Source organism: Nicotiana sylvestris, chromosome 2, assembly GCF_000393655.2.
Source record: "Nicotiana sylvestris chromosome 2, ASM39365v2, whole genome shotgun sequence".
Classification (NCBI taxonomy): domain Eukaryota; kingdom Viridiplantae; phylum Streptophyta; class Magnoliopsida; order Solanales; family Solanaceae; genus Nicotiana; species Nicotiana sylvestris.
Genome location: NC_091058.1, coordinates 109,740,178 through 109,764,593, shown reverse-complemented (window position 1 = coordinate 109,764,593; position 24,416 = coordinate 109,740,178). Strand labels below are relative to the sequence as shown.

Sequence of the window (24,416 nt, the reverse complement as noted above, 5' to 3'; positions counted from 1 at the left end):
ATCAGGTCTGCAGGCTTTGCAAAATGCGAAGCCTGACTCGCAAATGCGAGCTCACAAATGCGAAGCCTCCATCACAAATGCGAAACAAGGATTTGGGCAGGCCTGATCGCAAATGCGACCATTTGGCTCGTAAATGCGGAAGGCCCAGTCGCAAATGCGACGCCTGCTTTGCAAATGCGAAGTACTCCTTTGGTGCCTGGGGTCGCAAATGCGACCCTTTCTTCGCAATTCCTATCTTGCAATTGCGAGAATCCCTTCGCAATTCCCAAACTAACAGAGGTCGGGGTTCGCAATTGCGAACCCTTGTTCGCATTTCCCACATCTGCAACCTGCAACTTTTATACTTAGACGAATTTTAACCCATTTTCACATCTTTTCAAAACACAAACTCCCTAGGGCGATTTTTCAAGAACAACTCTTATTCCAAATCGATTGTAAGTTAATTTTAACTCATTTCCTTCAATCATTAACATCTTTTAACATGATTTCAACTCAAAATCAATTATTTTCATGGGGGAAATTGGGTATTTTGGGTAGAACCTAGGTTTTTCAAAATTGGATATTTGGACCTCGATTTGAGGTCTTATTTCAAAATAAATTATATATTTGGGTTCATGGGGGAATGGTAATCGGGCTTTGGTTCGAACCTCGGGTTTTGACCATGTGGGCCCGGGGGTAATTTTTGACTTTTTGGGTAAAACTTTGGGAAATTCATTTTCATGCATTCGAATTGATTCATGTAGCGTTTATTAATGTAATTAAGTAACTTGTGACTACGAGCGAATTGGTGGTGGAATCAAAGGGTAAAGCTATAATTGAATCATGAATTATGTTCGTAGCATCGAGGTAAGTGTTTGGTCTAACCTTAGCTTGAGGGATTAGGAGTTGAGTCCTATTTGCTATGTGTTAATTGTTTAGTATGACGTATAGGCATGGTGAAGACTATATATACGTTGGTGTCTAGCATGCCCGTGAGTCTTTATATTGTGATTATCATGACTTTGTTATATCATTCATGCCTTAGTGGTGGTTTCTATTTGTTGTATAAAGTTTGTGGAAGAAATTGTGACTTATGAACATTGAGGAGCGTTGGCTCAAGTTGTATAAAGAATTGTGAAAGTATAAGCGATAATTGAACCTCTAGAGCATTGGCTCGAGTTGTGAAGTGAATAGTGAAGTAAAAGTGAGAAAGAGAAGAGATCATTATGTTGTCACCCTTGCCGGGTTATTGTTGATTTATCTGTTATTTCTTTTGCCGGGATGTTGATGTTATTGATGTTGTTCCCTTGCCGGGATGTTGATGTTATTGATGTTGTTCCCTTGCCGGGATTTAATTGTTGAATTGTTGTTACCTTGCCGGGATTTTTATTGCAATTTCATTTATTCCCTTGCCCCATTGTTTGTGATTGTTGGTTGGGTCAGGAAGAGAGTTAAAGCATGAAGGGTGATGCCGTGCATTGTTTGTTTTGTGAGGAAAGAGTGTAAAGCACGAAGGGTGATGTCGTGTATGACTGTGAGGAAAGAGTGTAAAGCACGAAGGGTGATGCCGTGCCGCACGATGTACCATTTCGTACCGATTATATTGATTATATGGTGAGGAAAGAGAGTAAATGCACGAAGGGTGATGCCATGCACATTTTTATTATATGATTGCTTTGGTGAGGACGAGAGTAAAAACACGAAGGGTGATGCCGTGCATTTATTGATTTTTAATTTTTTTTATTGATATTCGGGTTATGTTGTTTCTTTCGTTTACTTGATGTCTTTCTATTCGGAATTGTTATCTCCTCCACAGCATGCTCCCCCTCCCATACTTGACTGGTTATTTCTGAATTTTTTTCCGATGTATATATTTGAACTGCACAGGTCTATTTGGTAGTCTGGTCCTAGCCTCGTCACTACTTCGCCGAGGTTAGGCTAGACACTTACCAGCACATAGGGTCGGTTGTGCTGATACTACACTCTGCACTATGTACAGATCCCGAAGCAGCTCTTGGACCATAGTTGGAGGCTACCTTCAGTCCACGAGGAGATCCAAGGTAGACCTGCAGGCGTCCGCAGGCCCTGGCGTCTCCCTCTATCCCTATTTCCTGTTTCATTTTCCTTTTGTTCAGAAACAGTGCATTGTTATTTTTTTCAGACTTTGTATGTAATAAATCTTAGTCCGTCTGTGATACTGTGACGCCAGGTTTTGAGTGATTAAGGCTTGAGTAATTGTAATAGACATAGATTTCCGATGTTTTATTGATGTCTTCCGCTTAAACTCTAATTTCCGTTGTTCATTTGTTATCGCTTTATATTTGTTAAAAAAAGAAGAAGAAAGAAATGGTTAATGAAGTAATTAGTTTGAAGGTTTGGCTTGCCTAACTCACATTAGTAGGTGCCATCACGACTCCCAAGGGTGGAAAATCCAGGTCGTGACACCACGCTTATTTTATTTTATATTCGAACTATTTTCCTACTCAAATAATATTTTTTAATCAATTTTTCGTATAATATTAAAAAATACCCAATTATTAAACAACAACTAAGGGGTCGTTTGGTTTGAATATGGATTATGCTGAGATAAGTTATACTGGTATAAGTTATGCTGGGATGGGTTATGCTGAGATTATTTTTTATCCATTGTTTGGCATGTTGTATTAAATATGACAATTCCATAATTTGTAAGAAGAATATATAAGTTATACCGGTGCTAATTACCTCATTCTCTATAAGATATAAGTTATCCCGGTATTAATTTTAATCCTGGAATAATGCATACCTGGTTTGCTAATCAAATGAAGTATTAAGGTGGTATTAAATTTTTATACCAGGACTATACCTTCTTATACCTCATACCAAACGACCCCTAAAAGAATATTTAAGAATATAAATGTATGAGAAAGAGAAAAAATGATTGGTAAGAGTCAATACCACTAATAATTCTACAAACATAAAGATCTAAAAGTGAAATGTCATATCAATCTTTTACTATTTGAAAATAAAATTTATGGTGAATAAAATTATAATTAAGATTAAATATTCAAAACAAGAGATGAACTAATATTAAGATCTGAATCAATATAGAATAAATTATCTTTTATGTTAAAACAAAATAATTAAATCTTTTAATTAATTATTTAGCAAAGAATCCAATTCAATTATTTCTTAAATTCATCATATGAGTAAAATTCTTATTCAAGTTAAAAAAAATCTTAGGCTATATAAATTTATTCCATAAAAAAGAGCGTTAGAACACAAAGTAAAAAGGTTAGTATATTATTAAGAATCAAAATGCTACACAAGTGTATGAGGAAGCACAATCAAAGCTAAATCCTAAACAAGAACAAGCTTTCAAGACTATATTATAAAGAGTCGACTCTAGTATAACAGGATTATTCTTTGTAGATATCTCCGGCTGAATCGAAATAATATTTTTACGTCATGAATTACTTGCAAATATCATATCAAGCGGCATGACACTGTTAGCAATAATAGCAAGTGATATAGCAACAACGATTTTATTGTGAGGCCACCCACTTTAGATTTGATATACCTCTTCAAACAACTTAAATAACCATCACAAATATATCAAAGCAGAGCAATGGTGCTAAATTTATAAGGAAATCAAAATCGATAATATGCCATGAAGCACTTATGGCTAAGTGTCAAACGATCGAAATAACTGCCCAGAGTTCTAGAGATATATTGGATATTAATGAACCGTTTGGTAAAAAATTAATGGTTTGGGGTGATTTTTGTCAAGTACTATCAGTAGTTCCAAAATCGACAAAAGCTGAGACTATAAAAGCTAGCTTGCCAAAGTTATAGTTCTGGCATCAAACAAAAAAGATTCAACTAACAAGAAATATAAAGTAAGAACAGATCCAGTATTCAATGTCTTCTTTCTTCGTGTCGGAAACGAAAAAGAGTATCCAATAAAAGATGATTTGGTTCTTCCTGAACATTTGGTTATCAATCCCAATGGTAATAGTAGTGCATTTAATAACAGAAATATTTCTATAATTAGATTTTGTGCAAATCGCATGATAGAATTAAAAGGATATCTTAGCTAGCAGAAATAAATATGTTGATCAACAAAATAAAAGGTTGATTGCAAAATTTTATAGTAAAAATAAAATATTTTTCAGTTTTTGACTCAGCAGAATATGGTACCAATAATTACTTCCAAGAATAACACTTAAATACTTTAATACCAAATGGTCTTCTACCATACATGTTTGTTGTTAACTTTCTTATTTCTTATGTATGTTAGTGCCACCTTATATATAATAGACTATGTTAAAATTGATTATCCATTGTATATAGGTTAATTTTGAAGGAAAAGTATGTCCGTCATGCTATTGAAAAACTTAGATACGCCGAATAGCTTATGTAATAACACACATATGGTATATAGAAGTTTTGATAATAACGTTATACATGCAAAAATTATAATACTAGTTAATGTGCTTCTAAGTATATTATTATCCCTGAATTCACCTTTCGTCTTCCGAAACTAAGGAATATCCTTTTAAACTTGTGTGAAAATAATTTTTAGTATGTTTATGTTTTCTTATATAATAAATAAAGTATAAGGACAAACATCCTAAATACTGGACTATACTTACCGTAATATATTTTCTTGCATGAACAATTGTATGTTGTACTTTCAAGATGGATATCAAGATCGGCAATAAGAGTTCTAGTTAAGGCGGAGCAACCAACACATTAAGAGGAAAAATACACACAAAAATATTGTCACAAAGAAGTGTTCGTTAAGATACCATCACATTAAATATTTTTAAACTATAATATATAATTATCTAATTAACATGACAAAATTGATCATTTGTTTAAGTTTTGATGATATCCTTTTATTTTAAATTAATAGATTATGATAATGTAATAATATTTTTTGGCATTTAGATTATTGTTGTATTAGTATACATAAAATTTATCTCATTAATTAAATTTTATGGTTCCTCCATATAAATGACGGTTTAAATCATCCTACACCATTATTAACGTGCAACGCACGTTCATAGATACTAGTTATTATAAAAATATGAATAAAATGTTGATTTACAAAAATAACCTTTTTAATATTAAGCATGGATTTTTAGATATTAGCTTTTGTGACGACCCAAAGGGTTATCACTGTAGTTCTTCCTTGTTCTGCACTTCCGAGGCCTTGAAAATCTCTCTTTTAGTTGCCTCGATTTGCGTGCGCAATTCGGACGCATAGCCGGAAAGTTTTTATGTTAGAATATGTGAATTATGTGAAAATTTTGATGGATTTTGATATTAATATGCATAATATTGACTTCGGTCAACATTTTGGGTAAACGGACCCGGACCTATGATTCGACGGTCCCAGAGGGTCCGTAAAAAAATATGGGACTTGGGCGTGTACCCGGAATTAAATTCTGAGGTCCCAAGCCTGAGAAATGAATTTTTGTGTGAAATTGTTTTCTGAAATTAATTAAGGAAAATGAAGAAGGAAATTGATCAGAAAACTGTGGTATCGGGCTCGTATTTTGGTTCCGACACCCGGTACGAGTCTTAAATATGTTTTAAGCACTATCTGTAAAGTTTGGCTAAAAACGGACGTCATATGACGTGTTTCGAACTTAAAATGGGGAATTTGAGTTTTATGAAAGTTGAAAGAAAATCATGTGTTTTGAGGCTTGATTCTATGTATATGATATTATTTTGACGATTTGATCGCACAAATGAGATCGTAAGATGTCTTTAAGACCATATGTATGTTTGGTTTGGAGTCCCGAGGGCTCGGGTGAGTTTTGAGTGGGGCCCGGGAGGTCTTAGACTTAAAAAAATGCAGGTTCAGGTGTTGCAGGCCCAGCGCGGTCGCGACCGTTTCCGCGCGGTCCACGCTGGCAGCCACGCGGACGCGGTGCTTTTCTGTGCGATCCGCGTGGTGGGGGGTTCAGAGGGTTGGTAGCCAGGTCGACCAGCGCGGTCGCGCACCAAATCAGTGCGGTCCGCGCTGGGTGGGTTCAGAGAGACCACTTCTTCCCTCCCTCGGCGCGGTCGCGGTACATTTCTGCGCGGTCCGTGCTGGCAGCCACGCGGTCGCGGTGCATTTCTGCGTGGTCAGTGCCAGCCCCCAGCAAAAATATATAAATTCGGGAATTTCAGTCATTTTTCCACTTTTCAAAAACCCTAAACCTAAGAGGCGATTTTCCAAACAACTTTTCTTCTCCAAAACGATTGGTAAGTGATTTCTAACTTAATTTCTTTATTCCTTGACATCTTTTAACATGATTTCAAATTCAAATCAAAGATTTTCATGGGGGAAATTGGGTGTTTTGGGTAGAACCTAAGTTTTCTACAAATTGAGAAGTTGGACCTCAATTTGAGGTCCGATTTCAAAACAAATCATATATTTGGATTCGTGGGAGAATGGGTAACCGGGTTTTGGTCCGAACCTCGAGTTTTAACTACGTGGGTCCGTGGGTATTTTTGACAATTTTGGGAAAAACCTTGTAAAATTTATTTTCATGCATGGGGAGTGATTCATTTAGTAATTATTAATGTGATTAAGTAACTTATGACTAGATTCAAGTGGATTGGTGGTGGAATCAATAGGTAAAGCTATACTAGAAGCGTGAGTTGAGTTTGGAGCATTCAAGGTAAGTGTTTTTTCTAACTTTGGCTTGAGGGAATAGGGTTAGGATGTTATTTGCTACTTGCTAATGTGGAGTATGGTGTATAGGCATGGTGACGGTTATCTATGCACCGGAGTCTAGCATGACCGTGAGTCTTGATTGCTTTTAATTCGAATAACGTGACACAATCTCCTTGTTTATTTGATGAGTTTCAAATAATGTGAACGGTTGAGGAAAAATTGTGATTGGTGTACTTTTGGAGCGTTAGCTCGAACATGAATGCGTTAGTTGAGGAAGAAGGGATTTAAAAAGAGAATGTGTTGTGATTACTCCCTTGTCGGGATGTGTAGACCGATATACATACTCTCCCTTGTCGGGATATTTTGGGCTGTTAGTTGTACTCTTGCAAGGTTAGAGTGATATGTTGTTGATTTCCCCTAATGGGACTCTCCTTACAAAATCAGATGTTTCGAATTATATTATGGGATCGTGTGGCACGCCGTCCACCTATATATGATATTATGGGATCGTGTGGCACGCCGTCCACCTATATGATATTATGGGATCGTGTGGCACGCCGTCCACCTATATATGATATTATGGGATCGTGTGGCACGTCGTCCACCTATATATGATATTATGGGATCGTGTGGCATGCTGTCCACCTATATATGATATTATGGGATCGTGTGGCACGCCGTCCACCTATATATGATATTATGGGATCGTGTGGCACACCGTCCACTTATATATGATATTATGGGATCGTGTGGCACGCCGTCCACTTATATATGATATTAGATCGTGTGGCACGCCGTCCACTATATATATATATATATATATATATATATATCATGGGAACCAGAGTTTCTTCTGTTTATTTCCGATATTTCATTTTTATCTGTTACTCCCTGATAGCATGTCCCCTCCTAGCTTTACTTTGTATTATCTTGTTATTATTTTCTTGAACTTGTATATATATATATTTGTACAGGTTAATTGTGGTAGGTCCTGTCTAGCCTCGTCACTACTTCGTCGGGGTTAGGCCACACATTTACCAACACATGGGGTCGGTTGTGTTGATACTACACTCTGTGCATTTTTGTGCACAGATCAGGGAGCAGCTTACGGACCACAGCAGTAGGACTTCTGGGAGCGTTCTTCAGTCCAGGGACTCTCGAGGTAACCTAGCTGCCGTTCGCAGGCTAAGTCCGTTTCCATGGTTTTCGTTTGTTCACCTTGTATCAGACAAACATGATGTATTTCCTTTCAGACATTGTTTGTAGTATTCTGTAGTAGTCCGTGAGCTAGTGACACCAGACCTTGGGTAGTGATGTGTATTAAACTTCCGCACTTTTGGTTTTCAGTTGCTTTAGATTTAAAGTCTTCCGCTTAAATTTTGTCTCGTTCATTATATTGTTCGAAAGAAAGCAGGAAAGGTGTTTTAAATATTTGGCTTGCCTAGCTCCGATAGTAGGCGCTATCACGACACCCGATGGTGGAAAATTCGGGTCGTTGACAGCCTTATAATCCTATTAGTTTTAAGACATAATACTACAAGTAAGAAATCCTACATGATTACCTTTAGAAATTCTATTATCCTTCAAATATTGAACTATTTTTCAAATCTGTTGGATAGAATTGTCATATTTATGACTTTCCAAAAATTTAGACTTTGAATTCACTAAAACTTCGTGGATTTTTTTTTAACTTTTAACCACTCAAGTATATTCCCATAAGAATTTAAAACAAATTCAATGATTCCTATAAGGATTAAAACCAAGAATGAGACTTTAATTTATTAGGTATAGGAGTTTTTTTAAATTGAAGTTATTAATAGTAATAATATAAAAATAGAAAAATAAGTATTAAAAAGACTTATTAGTTTCAGACATAGATATATAATACTACATGTTAGCATGTAAACCTAATACCTTTACGAACACGTTAGATTTCCTATTAGTATAATTACTTTCAGGATATGGACATATTTTTAGCCATGTAATTCTATTACTTTTAGGATATACTTCTTATCTATATCTATATCTATATTATTATAAAAGCATGAATACAATGTCGGTTTACAAAAATAACCTTATAATATTAAGCATAATAACTCATAATAAAAGGGCACAACCGAAATTCTAGATATTAGCCTTCTAATCCTATTAGTTTTAGGACAATACTACACGTTAGAAATTCTACACGATTAACTTTAGAATCCTATTAATATAATTACTTTCGGGATGTCTAATTCATATAAAATTGAACAATCAAAATCCTTTCATTGACCTAAATTTCGGAATCTCTTTTCATGCGTTAGGTCATATAGATGGCACATGATGTTTTTGCATGTATGACGTAATATAGGTCAATTATACAATTAAATATTTTTAGTCTGTAATCCTATTACTATTAGGATATACTTCTTAAAAATTCCTATTAGTAATTTAATTTAAAAACGCATTATAATGTCCCATTACTAATTTAGTTTGATAATGTATTATATTGTCCAAATTTATTTAGAAAAAGGAGAGACTATATTATTCTAAAAGCATAAATACAATATTAAAATATCAAAATAGCCCTAAAATATTAAGCGGAAGAACTTATAAGGAAATGACATAACTGTAATAACCTATTTTTTGAACTATAATACCTTCTATGCTAATTTTTAATATTTAAAATTTTAAAATGAATAAAATTTTGTCTATTAAATTCTTATTAAAAATATGTAGGAAAGTTTTATAAAATTAATTTCATAAGAATCTTCCATATTGACAATACATTACCACTCTATAATGTCCAATATCAAGAAAAAATAAAAGTAATATTAAAATGGACTGCATAAAGAGTTGAAATTCAGAAAAAGATACTCCCACGTTAATATATTATTATTTTATATTTAAACTATTTTTCTACTCAAATAATATATTTTTAATCAATTTTTTGTGTAATATTGAAAAATACCAAATTATTAAACAACAATTAAGAAAATATTTAAGAATATAAATATGTGATAAAGAGAAAAAATAATGATTGATAAAAGTCAATACCACTAATGATTCTACAAGCATAATGATTTAAAAGTGAAATGTCATATCAATCTTTTACTCTTTGAAAATAAAATTTATGGTGGATAAAATTATAATTAAGGTTAAATAGTCAAACCAAGAGATGAACTAATATTAAGATCTGAATCAACATAAACTAAATTATTTTTTATGTTAAAGCCAAATAATTAAAATTTTAAATTAATTATTTAGCAAGAGAATCTAATTCAGTTATTTTTTAAATTCATCATATGAGTAAAATTCTTATTTAAATTTTAAAAAATCGTAGGGTACATAAATTTATTCCATAAAAAGAGCGTTAGAACACAAAGTAAAAATAATAGTATATTATTAAGTATCAAAATGCTATATAAGTGTCTGAGGAAGTACAATCAAAGCTAAATCCTAATCAAGAACAGGATTTCCAAACTATATTATAAAGAGTCGACTTTGGTATAACGGGATTATTCTTTGTAGATGCCTCCGGCGGAATCGAAATAATATTTCTATGTCATGTATTACTTGCAAATATCATATTAAGAGGCATGACACTATTAACAATAATAGTAAGTTGTGTACCAACAACAATTTTATTGTGAGGACTTTAGATTTGATATACCTTTTCAAACAACTTAAATAATCATCACAAATATATCAAAGCAGAGCAATGGTGCTAAATTTATAAGGAAAAGTAAAATTGATAATATGGGATGAAGCACTTATGGTTAAGTGTCATCGAAATAATTGCCTAGAGTTCTACAGATATATTAGATATTAATGGACCGTTTGGTGGAAAAATAACGGTTTCGGAGGTGATTTCTATACCAATAGTTTCAAAAGCGACAAAAGCTGAGATTATAAAAGCTATCTTGCCAAAGTTATACTTCTGGCCTCAAATGAAAAGGATTCAATTGAAAAGAAATATAAAAGCAAGAACATAATATGCCCATTATGCTACTGAAAAACTTAGATACGCCGAATAACTTATGTAATAGCACACAGATGGTATATAGAAGTTTTGACAATAATGTCATACATGCAAAAATCATGATACAGATCAATGTGCTTCTAAGTATATTCTTATCACTGAATTCAACTTTTGTCTTCCGAAACTAAGGAATATCCGTTTAAATTTGTGTGGGAATAATTTTTAGTATGTTTATGTTTTACAAATATAATAAATAAAGTACAAGGACAAACATCTTAAATATTGGACTATATTTACCGCAGTATGTTTTCTTGCACGAACAACTGTATGTTGCACTTTCAAGAAGGATATCAAGATCGGCAACAAGAGTTATGGTTAAGGCATAGCAACCAAAGCATTAGGAGAAAACATATACGGAAAAAAAAATTATCCACAAAGAAGTATTCGTTAATATATCATCACATTAAATACTTTTAAACTATAATACATAATTATCTAACTAACATGGCAAAATTGATTATTTGTGTAAGTTTTGATGATGTTCTTTTATTTTAAATTCATGTATTATGCTAATGTAATAATATTTTTCGGCATTGATGATTGTTGTGTTATTAAACATAAAATTTCTCTCATAATTAAATTTTATTATTCCTTCATATAAATAAATGTTTAAATCATCACGTGTCATTATTAACGCGCAACGCACGTTCATAGATACTAGTTATTATAAAAGCACGAATAATTTATGTTAAATGTTGAACGACTAAAATATCCTCAAATATCGATCGACTTTTATACCCTTAAGTATTTGTATAATTTAAGGATCTAATTGTAAATTATCAAATTATGGAATTCTTTTCCAATTTAAACTACACATACACCGATCCTACAAAGTTGATCCTACTTAAACCACACCCATAATTTTCTTTTTTAAAATTATTGTTACTAATTACAACAAATACGTAATTTGGTGGGAGAACAAGAGATTCCTACTTAGAGTGCTTTCTTTCTTTCTTATTTATATTAGGAATTTTAAGAACTCTTTTTTACCTTTTTATTGTGTAAGAAACTTCATATAAATTTTATTCATTCTTGGAAATTGATTTGTTTTTATTTACGTGTTAGGAAATTATTTATAAATACTACTAATATTTTCCCTTCGAATAAAATATCATGATTCCTTCTTGAATAGGTATTTTCCCATTCATGATAGGATCTTTGAAAAGTTCTCCAATATTTTTTATTTATTTTGTTAGGAACTTACGAAATGTAAAATTCTCGTGCTTTTTAACTAAACATTGGATTAATCCAAATTGGAGTTGAATTTAGAGATTGGATTGATCAAAATTGGAGTTAAGTTATTTTCTAGCGGAAAAAATATAATTTTCTTTTGAATATATGTATAGTTAAGAATTCATAATTTATTAAATGTGACTTTGTAATAATTGATATAGGATAACGTGTAACAAAAAAAAAATGCCAACAGAAGGTATGACTAAATGCCCTTTCTATTTTTGATTTCTTTGTTACTAATGTATCTTGAGTAAATATGATTTTCATGTATCTGAATTGTTACGGCTTAATTAAATAAAAAATATTATTGAATCAGAAAAATAATATTAAATATTATTGTATTCTTTAAGTGATTTTACAACTTTAATTGCATAATTGTATAATTCCATAATATTTAGTTCTATTTTGTTTTTTTTATTGTGCCAAAACATTATTAATTTGTTCATTTGGATTGTATATTAGATCTTTTTTGTTCTAAGGAAACAAATTATGAAACTTTGCACATATTCAGTTGCAATTAATTTTAGAATATTATGTAATTGAAAGTTTATTATTTTTTGTATGCATTTCATAATATTTGACATAAGATATTCGTACATTGCACGAACGTAGAGACTAATATATATACATATATATGCATATAATAAAGTCAAACTCATTCTGAACCCGCTGATTCAAGATCCTAAATCCGTCTCCAGTGCTAAATTAGTATCGGTGTGTATGTGCCTTCTAAAATTTGCATCTATATATTTGAGACTTAAAATTGTATATGCACTCATATTGCTTTAGCTATAAATATCGGGTGCAGATAAATATTTATCCGAGAATATTATACATCCAACTGTTCCGAAGCAAATACACAATTTGCATTTACGTCTCTCCTTCCCTACTAGTATTAGTCATTAGTATGGTAAGTACAAAAGTAAATTAGCCGTCCCATTTTCCCAACTACCATCTTAATTCCTACCTTCCCTTATAATTCCAACTCCGAATCTTTTCTTTTTGCTAGTCAACCGTCCCAAACACGACATCTAAAGCAACCATTTACATCAACAAGCATTTTTGACCAAATCACTTTCTTGCTTTTACTTTCGATCAACCATTTAGACCATCCAAAGCAAATAATGATAATAATTAATAGTAATTAAATAAGCTAAAGCGACTCCATTAGATGATGTCTCTCTTCTTTATCAATAGAAACGAAGGCAAATTAAGCATACGAAGACAAAAGCAACCAAGTAACAAGTAAAATAAAGTCAAAATACATCAACTCTTTCTTTGAATTATTCAAGCGTACCTAATCCATTATCCCCCCCCCCCCCCCACACACACCCCAAAAAACCTGCTTTAGTTATGCTTTTTACGACTACTTGTAAATTGGTTTAGCCACCGTGACTGGTGACCTATATAAAACTACACGTAATTGAGTATAATGAACCGAATTAATTATCTGAAAAATATATTAGATGACATGCTAAACATGTCAAATTACGCTAAAGTATAAAATTTACTTACACTAACATTGTTAAACATTAAATCCATTGAAAACGAAATGCAAGTGCAGCACTTTCGCAAGGAATAAAGTACTTAGTTAATTACGATGCTTAATCTCCTTTGAGATTGAAGTAAAGACTCAACTAATTCTAAACATATTACTCCAGTTTATATTGATCGGAAACCCTTCTTCTTTGCAGGGCAAATAAAGCTAATTTAAATATCACTACAATTTGTTCTAACTAAGAAGACTCTAAAATTAGACTACTTGTTTCTGCAACTGAAAGGGAATGATTGTGCTCGCCTTCGTACGTAACAATCAGCATGGTTGGATCATCTAAAGCTCTCTCAACATGTTTACGTGCCGGGCATCCTCTTACACTACTACACTTGTAGTATCCCCTGTTCATATATGGATAAACAATATTTAGATTCCGAAAAATACTCTAGTTTTATTTAAAAATCCAATATTCATGATTTTTCTCTAGAGTAATTACCTTGGGTGTGGAGATCCTTTGATTGGCTTCTGTCCATATTTCCTCCATGAGTAATCATCAGGTGGGATATCTGCCATTTTCATGCTTATTGCTGGAACTCTAACTACCCTTTTCAGCCTTAATTTCCTGTAAAATTCAGTTAAGAATTGAATTCATTTCATTAAAATTATCATACTAGACTATATTAAAGATATAATATATGTATTTTCTCTAAGAAGTTAAGATGGTCACATAATTAATCATCGTATCTATGCAGTACAAAAAAAAAACATTTCTACGTACATAGCTAATGAAAATGAATCAGATCCATTAGGCATAATTAAAAGGGGAGCTTTGGAGCTATGGTAAACTTGTCTCTGTGTGACTTACGTGTTAAGGGTTCGAGCTGTGAAAGCAGTCATTAATGGGGTCTACATCATACCCCTTTGGGGGCGGCTTTTCCCCGGAACCTGCTTGAATGCAAGATGCTTTGTGCATCGGATTGTCCATCCATTAGGCATAATTAAGTAATTAAAGGTGTGTGCTCTGACATGTCAAGCTTTTAGATAAAATTGTTACAATACATCGACTCAACAGATTAAATGTTAAAGACGATGAAAAAGTGAAGTTGGTTACCTTCTTTTGGAACAATGGCATCGGCCAGAAGATCCACTGCACTTGCCAGATACGGCATTTTCCGATAAACTGCACTTTCTTTTCAGGGAAGAAGAAGACAAAGGAGGTTTTCCAGCAGAATTAGAGACCTGAGAAAGATTGGTAATTTGGAAAGCTGAAGATGAAGAATGTTGCTTGCTCTCTGTTTCCCCTGTTAACGTTGAGATATTGAACGAGTTCGTACGAGACATCTCCGGAGAATAAGAGAAACTAATGGTCTTTGGAACCAGAGAGAGTTGTTGACTATAATTGTCATAAGAAACAAGAGGGATTTGTTGAATCGGAGTAGGAGAATATACTTTAGTATCAACAAAATCTTTGATAGAAATTTGAGAGGGAGAAGAAGCCACAGGGGCTCTTCTGAATCTAGCATGGCCAGTTCTGTTTCGATCTAAAAGTGAAATTACCTTTTTGAACTTTGTAACAGCAGCATCAGCCACCATTTCAATTTCCATAGGGGAGTTCTTTTGCTCTAAATATCCCTGTTTTTGCTGCTGTATTTGTTGAGACTGAGTCTGAGTCTGAGTCTGAGATAACAATCTGATGAGTTTCTCAACACTTTCAAGACCAGAAGATGCTTCTTCTACAACTGTTTTTTCTTCCAATTTGGTCACCAAAGTACAATTCCTAGTGTTTCTGTAATCCATCATTAGTTCCACCGCCATTATTAGCTACTTTGGACAACTGAGAAGTATAGTAATGGACAAATAGAAACATCAATAAATTATGGGATATTGGAAGAAGAGAGAGTTGATAAAGAGTCAAAGTGATGGCTTTGGTGAGGTTATATAAAAAAAAGAAAAAGACGGGGAAAGAGAGAAAGTTATGATAAAGTAAACAGTAGGTGACTTACCTGTCACTCTAATCTAACTTACTGCCTCGTCAAATTTAGGTGCGAATACGATCGGACACATTAGATTGCTTTGGCCTTTACGAGGGCTTCTTTTTTTTTTTTTACTCCCTCTTCACTTTTACTTGTGAAATAATAAAGGCAAAATGGCTTCTCGGCCACTTAAATTTGTCGGGTTTTTTAAAGCCGATACATAAATTTATAACTTTTCCATAAGCACTGAAATTCGTTTTTTCCATAACTAATAAACACATTTGACTATTGACCATGCCCATGTGGCGTCAGTTGGTCCTAATCAGCAGCCCGCGTGAGGAACACGTCGCACAAGAGCGTGAAAACCCCCTTCCCAACGCCCAACAGTACAAAATACCCCCTTCCTCCATTTTTAAAAATCTGAAGCTCCATTTTCAATTTTGTTTTTCATTTTTCAGACCGTGAAAATGGTAGAAAGTAGAAAAATTAGGAGGGCCTAATTCTGCAATGTTTTCTTCCATGTTTTTATTATGCATAGAAGAAGAGATTCTGGGGGATTTCAAGTTTCAATAAGGAGAGCCTTCGGATTCTCTCTGAAATTCCAAGCTAGAAAGAAGACACACAACGGCATGCCGACATCGATCTTCAAAACAAGAGACTACTATGTCATCATGGCGGCTCAATGTAAGAGGACAATTGTTGGTCGATTTCTGAAGACCCGACCCCGAATTATAGGCCAAGATTCTCTAAAAAATTTCCTTTGAAGGGATCTGCAAAAATTGGAGTTTATGATAAATTAAATGTGTTTCTCAGCTTCACTAATGATGAAGATTACAATTTTGTTCTATATAAGCGGGTGATTGAAATTGAAGGTCTGCAAACATACCCAAATTCTGCAAACATTGTAGGAAATTAGGGCACTATCTTGTTAACTGTTGAATCCTTGAAATAAAAAAGCTGGAAGAAAAGAAGGAAGAAGAACGAAGTAACATGGAAAAGGATCAAGCTGAGCCACCTGTGAAACAAAATAATGAAAAACATATAGCCATTGTTGATGAAGAAGAACGCTAAAGCAGTCAAAGAGAAGGAGTTGCTGCTTGACTTTTCGCGCCCTTACGTGTAAGACATCCATTGGTCATTTGCTGACTGGATGGACACGTATGTATATGTATAATACACGCGCACATGGTCAATGATCAGATGTGTTTATTAGTTATGGAAAAAATGAGTTCGAGTGTTCAAATGAGAAAGTTATAAGTTTATGTATCGGCTTTAAAAAATCCGACAAGTTTAAGTGGCTAGGAAGCCATTTCGCCAATAATAAATGAAGTTTATAATTTACCATGATACTCATGTTAATTGATAGTACATACTTTTAATAGATTTTTGAGAAAATAATTTAAAATGAGTAATTAATACTGTGGGTATAATAGGAAAAAATAAATTATCTTCTCTTGATGTGCTAAAAGTGACAAGTAAATGTGAAAATTTATTTTTAGAATACTTGACAATTAAAAATGAACGGAGGGAGTACTTTTTTTCTTTCTTAAAGTGAGAAATAAAATGTGAATACCATTGTCCCAGTTATTACTATGAGAGTATTTATTAGAGAAATTTTCATAAAACACTATCTTTTAGTAGTAATTAGTCATCTATAAATACCATTTGCTATATTACGGATTATAGATACCTTTTCTGTGGTTATAAGATGTATTTGATGTATTTAAGTTATTGTATTCATGAATACAGTAACAAAAATAGGCGTGAATCAGGGAAGTCCAGCTAATCAGTTGTTGTATTCGAGTGTATTCGACTGTATTCATGGAGTGAAACATAGGATTACAGCTGGACAGATTATTGTATTCAGCTGTATTGATAGCGTGAAATAGGGGATTACACTGTTTTAAAACGGAAAGTGAATCAATTAACATAATAAACTCCTAATATAACTCAACAAATTCAATTATAACACATAAAATTTGTATTTTCAGTTATAAAAAAGATCCCTAACCGAAAAATACCCCCAAAACATAGCAATCTTCAGAGAAATTATATAATACATCTGAATACATAAATTATATTAATTTAAAAAAAATATGAATACATTCATGGCATATAGTGAGACAGTGAATACAATAAAATACATGAAATACAATGAGATACATTGAATTACAATGAAAAAAAAGATAATGAAATACATAAAAATACATTGAAATATATTAAAAGAAAATCAAGTTGCTCTGCCCCAAGCTCCATCATCTTTGTTCAAGAACAAACCCTAATTTTCGGCGAATCCGCCGTTCACCGGAAGTCGGTAGTAAAAACGCGTCGCCTCATGGAAATTTCACTCTGAGTTGTTTGGAAGATGACTTCTTCCAATTCTGGTGAGATCATGCTTAACGAACTGCTGCTATATTTAATTGCACAAGCAAACATTAAGGAGAAATTCCATGCCGTTTTTGGTTTATCACTATGTTAGTTGGTGTAAAGAATCAGTGCATCTATTATACAATTCGAAGACAGTAAATTCATCCTTAATTTGCTTTCATAGTAAATCCCTTTGTTCTTCCGTCCGAGCTTCATGGGATATACACTCGATTGCAGTTGCCCACATGGAATTAGAGAGTTCAGTACCCGAAATCCCATAAAGTCCGGTAAGGTTCCCGGAAGTTGATTTGTGAGGTCTGAATTTGAATGACGAAATTGAAAGTCCATTAACGCCGGCGGCGAGAGTGGCAGACGATATGATATATATCGCCGTCAGGAAAGACTTGTAGGAGAGTGAACCTGCTCTGAAGTGGGCTTTGCACAAATCCGGTGGAAGGAGGAGGAGAGCAGAAATTTTAACGGGACGGGGAAAAAAATGGGATGTATCAAAGTAGAGTAAGAAAGAAAATAGTGTAACTGATTAGCGTATTTAGTGGCTTAGGTCTAGGAGGTAACCAAAATTAAATATTTTGCTATAAACCTTAAAAGGTATCTATAGAATATAACTTTTTAAAATGGTATTTATTTAAAATAAATAAGGTGTTAACCTTTGCTATAGGAGGTAAAAATTCCTATTTATTATTCTTGAATATACTTTACACAATAGCCGGTAAAATTTACTATTTACTTTTGCTAATCGGTATATATAGATTATACACTAATTATACATAATCATACACATATTATATATATATTTATATATATTACACATTCGTCTATTATTTTTAATTTACGCAGTTGAATGAACAATTATTTAGATTAATTCTTCTAAAAAATTCAAGGATAAATGTTATTTAAGAAATTAGGGAATAGATGTCTTAGTTTAAGCCAAAAAAGGGATATTCAGACTTTAGTATTTTGATCCTGCCATTAAGACAAGTACTCCTAGTAAAAAAAAAAAAACTAGTACCAATAATTTTATCACATTATTCTTTGGTAGAGTTGGATTCTGGAATGGTACGAGTCACCTTTTTTTTTTTTTATTATTATATATTAGAAAACTTTTCTTTTTCTTTCTCGAGGGCTGCGAAAGAAGAGAATAAAATGCTTTAATAAAATTGTTTTTGATTATTCAGGTCTGAAACGAAGGGGTCATGGACTGATGGTCATTGACATTTTCTTTGGGGAATAGGAATGGGTCCAGGGTACACAGGGGGCCCAATGGGTCTTTTAGGGGAAATATGAACTGATCAGGTCAAAGGAGTGGGAGAACGCCGTCCGATTCACGAGATAGTCGTGTTTGATTTGGAGGATTTGTTGTTGGTTACCGTATTTCCTTTTTAATTTTTTTTGTCATATATACTAACATAGACTATAATCTATGGGTGTTTAACGGGCTAATCGGGCCGGTCCGGGCTCCCCTTTTTAGACCCGTACGGGTTACGGTCCGGACCAGTTCCGGGTTGGTTTTTAATGGGTTTAACAGGTTCGGGTTCAATCGGGTAAAAATTAAACTGTACGGGTTACGGGTTGAGAGGGCCGGGCCGGGTTTAGTGTAATTTTTTTTTTTTTTTTTGGAATTTTGTATAAATATTGTAATAAGTGCAATAAGTGCATTACAAAGTACTAACATAAAGAATACAAGGAAGATGAGAAAAAAATGCACTTATTGCAAGTGCTACTTTTATTTCTTAATTCAAATTTCAAAGTTTCAAACTTACAAATGAAAGGTTTACATTTTTTTCAACAAGTAAAATAGTAAATTCAAAGGTTTTGCATTGCCTTAGTAAGTTCATCATAATCAATATGAATCGATTGATCTTCTTCTGGAGTGTTAAATTCGGATGGGTTTCCATGTGTTAATATATCTCCAAGTTCCTCGTCTTTTGGGCTATCAACATCTTCACGTCCTTGATTTCTTCGTTCCGATCTAATCCAATCTCTGAAACATACTAAAACTTCCAAAGCATTGCTTCCCAATGAGTGGCGGGTGTCTCCAAGTTGTTGTCTTGCTTGGCTAAATGCACTCTCCGATGCAACAGTAGAAATTGGTACATTCAGCACGTCCCGAGTCATAGCGAAAAGAACAGGAAATTGCTTTCCATTCTCATGCCACCATCCCAACGGTGAAAATTCCTTTGTGCGAGGCTCTTTTTGCTTCTGCAAGTAGAATTGAAGTTCATCAATGTTCCTGCTACTGGTTTGAGTGTTAGAAAATGTAGAAAAAATATTAAAACTATCAAGGCCTTCTTCATCATCCACAGTAGCAGAAGTGGTACAATGCATAGTTGGATTAACATTGCCTACATTAAGAGCAGCATCATCAATTACATTTGCATAATAATTATATAATTGTTGTAAATATTCATTTAGCTTGTTCATACAAGTATATAAATCTGGGGTTTCAGTTGGTCCAATCTCCATATAAGTATATAAAACATTCATTAATTGGTGACAATCAGACATCTTAATAGAAGGATTTAAAATAGCACCAATTAAGTAAATCGGAGGAATTGGAAAGAAATATTTTTTGAATTTTGCTTGCATTTTTTCAACAACATCCCTATATTTTTCTTTCTTCTTAAATTCAAAGAGTAGAAAAGAAATTTCAGCTATATGTACTAAAGCCATAGTAACAGTAGGGTAATATGCTCAAGAAAACTCAACAGTAGCTGTATAAAATTTATGTAAAAATTTAACAACATCATTAATGACCTCCCAAGTACCACTTGTTAGCATACGGTTTAGATCAGTACAATGTGCATTAGCAACTTCAGTTATTGGAAATCTATATTTGTAGCAACATTTTAAAAATATATATGTATAATTCCATCTAGTAACAATTTCGTCTGGCATGAATCTGGGTTTAAGGTTATACTGGACACACTTATTCTTAAATTCCTTTATTCTAGATTGTCTATTATTTCCTTGAATAACACCAACTGCTCTTCTAACATAAGTAATCTCAGTCGAAAATAAATCAAGACCACTTTTAACAATTAAATTATAAACATGACATGCACACCTAACATGAAAAAAATCCTCAAGAGGCGGTTGCAAATGCAGTTTTAATATTGAAATTGCGGCATTATTGTTAGAAGCATTATCAAAAGACATACACAATACTTTTTGTTTGAGATTATAAAATTCAACAACTTCACAAATAGTACTACTTATAAACATAGCAGTATGACTCTGATCTTCATCATATCTAAAAACGATAATACGTTTTTGCATACAAGTAGTATCATCTATCCAATGACATGTAATTGTCAAATAATCATTTCCATTAACAGCATGGCCAATATCAGAAGTTAGAGAAACTCTACAAGGAAGGTGGCTAAACAAATAACGTATGTATGTTTGATATTGTCCATGAAGTCTAAATATATCAGCTCTACAAGTACTTCTAGGGATACCTTTAAATAAATGATTGTAAATCTTTTGAATATGCATAATAAGATATGATGAAGAAGCAAAAGAAAAAGGTAGACAACCCAAAGCAATCATTTTTGCTAACTCCTCACGATCCTTCATTTTATCATATTTCACTAGACCTCCAGTAATAGGGTTAAGAGTTGTTTGATTTCCATCACTATCAGCGCCCCATTCTATGGGCACACCCTCCCTCTTCTAAGGATAAATACCCATACTATTGAACTAGAGCTCCCCTCTACGAGATGAACTCAACAGAGAAGAGGGGAGGAGCGCATATTTCTTTTATCCAACGGAAAGCATGGGAGAAAAAAAGATGGACGAAGACAACAAAAAGGGACACTTCCCTATACTAAGTGACACCAAAGTACTCTTTAAGCGGATTTGAAAGCATCAGATTGAATCAGACAGAAGGTTCACTCCTCACCTAGTCTCCCCCATTCCGAAAATAGCGGAGATAGTCATGATAGACGGGGCTATTTCGCCCTTGCTGCTGGATGCTCAGTTCTCATATGTCTACTAAGTGTCCCAGTCCCCCCTAAATTTCCTCCAGTCAAATGTTTAAAATCACCTTTACAAAGTTTGCATTTAACTCTATCAGTACCTTCTATTATTTCAAAAAAATTCCAAACCTTACTTCTTTTTCTACGATTAGTAGTCGGAGCCACATGTGGTCTACTTCTAGTGCCACGACCACCACCCCTTGTAGCAACCCCAATACTACCAACTCCAACACTAGTAGGTGTAGCTGGTATCTCATCTTCCATTCCTATTTCATTATCTTCTATTCCAAAATCTTCTTGTAATTGTTCATAATCTATATCTAAATTATCATTAGGCGATGATTCGGAAACATGTGTAAATGATAATGGGTTATTACTATTACTACCAGATACTGAAGGACTATCTCTTTTTTTATTTCCCCTACCAGTAACTCTTTTACACGCTCTTTTAGCAACATTAAACATATTGTAAAAATTAAAGTATAAGCTAAAATTAAATATGCAATTAAAATAGTAAATAAGAGAAAGAGTTGGAGGGAGTGCACCAAATTCGCCAATAAATTGAGCACTTGATTAGGCAATCCCGAGGTTACCACGAACAAATGTCAAGCAAGTATTTCAATTTTGAACTTCAATTGTTCAAAGTTCAAAGTTCAAATTCCGAATGACAAAACACGATAAATTAAATTCAAGAAAAGAGAGCCAAATAAAATTAGATTGAAGACTTGAATTCTTGCAAATTGGAGAATGAGAGAATGAGAGAAATTGAGATTGAGAAATGATTAATGAGTGAAGAAATGAAGAGGGGGGGGGGGAATATTTATAGTTTTAGAGAAGGTTAGTTTTATAAATTGAAAAGGGATTAAAAATTAAAAAAAAGGCTATTTGTGCAATTTTTCCGTTGGCCAACGAACCAAAACATGGTCTGACCGTTGCCAACGGTCTGTGGGGCCCACAAGTCAGAAAAATTAAAAAAAAAACTAGCCGTTTGAACCGGGCCGGTTAACCCGATAAGAGTTACTGTTCACTCTACCGGGTTCAACCGGTTCCGGTTACCCGTTTGGGCCAGATGAACCGCGCAAACCCCCTACCCAGCCCAGCCCCCTATTACCGGTCCGGGCCGGTTCCGGGTTATACCGGTCTGGGCCGATCCGGAACCGGTCCAACCCAGCCCGTTTAACACCCTTAAATTAGAACTTAATAGATCAAAGACAAATTGGGGAATGATAGACTGTATGGAATTGAACTACACATGTTATCCGGGCCGGTTCCGGGTTATACCGGTCTGGGCCGATCCGGAACCGGTCCAACCCAGCCCGTTTAACACCCTTAAATTAGAACTTAATAGATCAAAGACAAATTGGGGAATGATAGACTGTATGGAATTGAACTACACATGTTATATCGAGTTATTCTGAGTTCACAAAGCAGTTTTTTTGCAAAAATTATTCGGTTGAACTAAATCTTTTTAAAAATAACATTTTTAAAAATGTTTCAACTCAGTTTTTAAAATTTGTAGAAAAGCTCAAAAAAATTAACGATATCACTGTATTATAAGATTTGGAGGAGGTAAATTGCATAATAATTTGTGGTATTTAGTTACGTACTACTTCTTCTACTTCATCTCTTTTTCTTTTTTTCTTTTTTGTGGGTTGGGGGGGGAGGGGGTCCTATTTAGTTGACTTTTCTGAATCTCTTTGTGGCTTTGTATTACTGTAATTTACTTACCAGGGCTAGAATTTTGTTTAAATTCCATTTGTCCGCATTTACGCGTTCTAAATATTGCAGGAATTTCGTATCAATTCTCTTTTGTCCATATTTATTTATTTAAAATTTATTTTATCTTGAGCCTTGGCTTCATCTTCTAGAATGTATAGAATACTCTTTTATAAGTCTTACCCCTTTCAATTGGTTTTAGCCAATATAATTGCGTTGACAATAGATTATAGGTTTGACGCATTTATTTTCACGAAGTAGTTTAAATTAGAAAAGAAAAAAAATGATAAATTTATTCGGATAGAATTAGGCCCCGTTTGTCCAAAAAAATATTTTCTTTAGAAAAAAGGAATATCAAAAATGTGTTTGTCCATAAAATTTTGCAAGTTTTCTAAAAAATTTTGACAATGAGATTTTAAAAATTATTAGAAAAACTTTTTTCCCTAGTTACAAAAACTGCAACAGTTTTTTAAGTAAAATGCTTGTCCAAACATAATTTCAAAATTCAAATATTATTTTTCAACTTAACTTCAAAAACTACCTATTTTCAAAAATTATAATTTTTATGTCCAAATGCCTAGTTAAAATTCTTGTAGACTTGCTCTTCCAAAATAGTGAGAAAAGGATAAAGATAAAAGACTTAGCTACGACTCTTTCAAATGGTTTAGCACAAAATCAGTTAGGTAAGGACTTAATCCATTTCGAGTCATTGTTTGTTGGACGAACTTTTCACAGGACAGTACTGCAGTTGAGCACTTTTTGTGAAGACTCATCAGTATCTCTTTATTTGAGTTGTCCATTGCATATATAGGATTACCTAACGCTATGAGATATAAGACAGAAGAAGAGTAACAATAACAAGGACCAATAATGGAATAGAAACATAGGTCGCAACAGTAACTCCATTAGTGGTGAAGAAAAATAATTTTAGTTTGGCTCTCTACCTTGTAAACAATTGATATGATCATGATTAATCAAA

General features: G+C 33.5%; 1 protein-coding gene across 1 annotated transcript; it reads right to left on the bottom strand.

Annotated features, from left to right (window-relative positions):
- Positions 1–13,455: 13,455 nt before the first annotated feature.
- LOC104215940 (probable WRKY transcription factor 7) lies at positions 13,456–15,308 on the bottom strand. The gene is made up of 3 exons (XM_009765882.2): positions 14,495–15,308; positions 13,880–14,005; positions 13,456–13,784 (listed from the first exon to the last, which is right to left on the bottom strand). Exons 1-3 carry the CDS (start codon positions 15,196–15,198, stop codon positions 13,625–13,627), a joined length of 990 nt encoding a protein of 329 aa, XP_009764184.1. The 5' UTR covers positions 15,199–15,308; the 3' UTR covers positions 13,456–13,624.
- Between the last annotated feature and the right edge of the window lie 9,108 nt (positions 15,309–24,416).

What these genes read in the sequence shown, in the direction of transcription:
- LOC104215940 (XM_009765882.2), bottom strand. Translation starts at nt 15,198, where the DNA reads ATGGCGGTGGAACTAATGATGGATTACAGAAACACTAGGAATTGTACT. An exon ending in TGCCATTGTTCCAAAAGAAG is followed by an intron (nt 14,006 to 14,494) that starts GTAACCAACTTC and finishes TGAATTTTACAG; the next exon opens with GAAATTAAGGCTGAAAAGGG. An exon ending in AAAGGATCTCCACACCCAAG is followed by an intron (nt 13,785 to 13,879) that starts GTAATTACTCTA and finishes ATATATGAACAG; the next exon opens with GGGATACTACAAGTGTAGTA.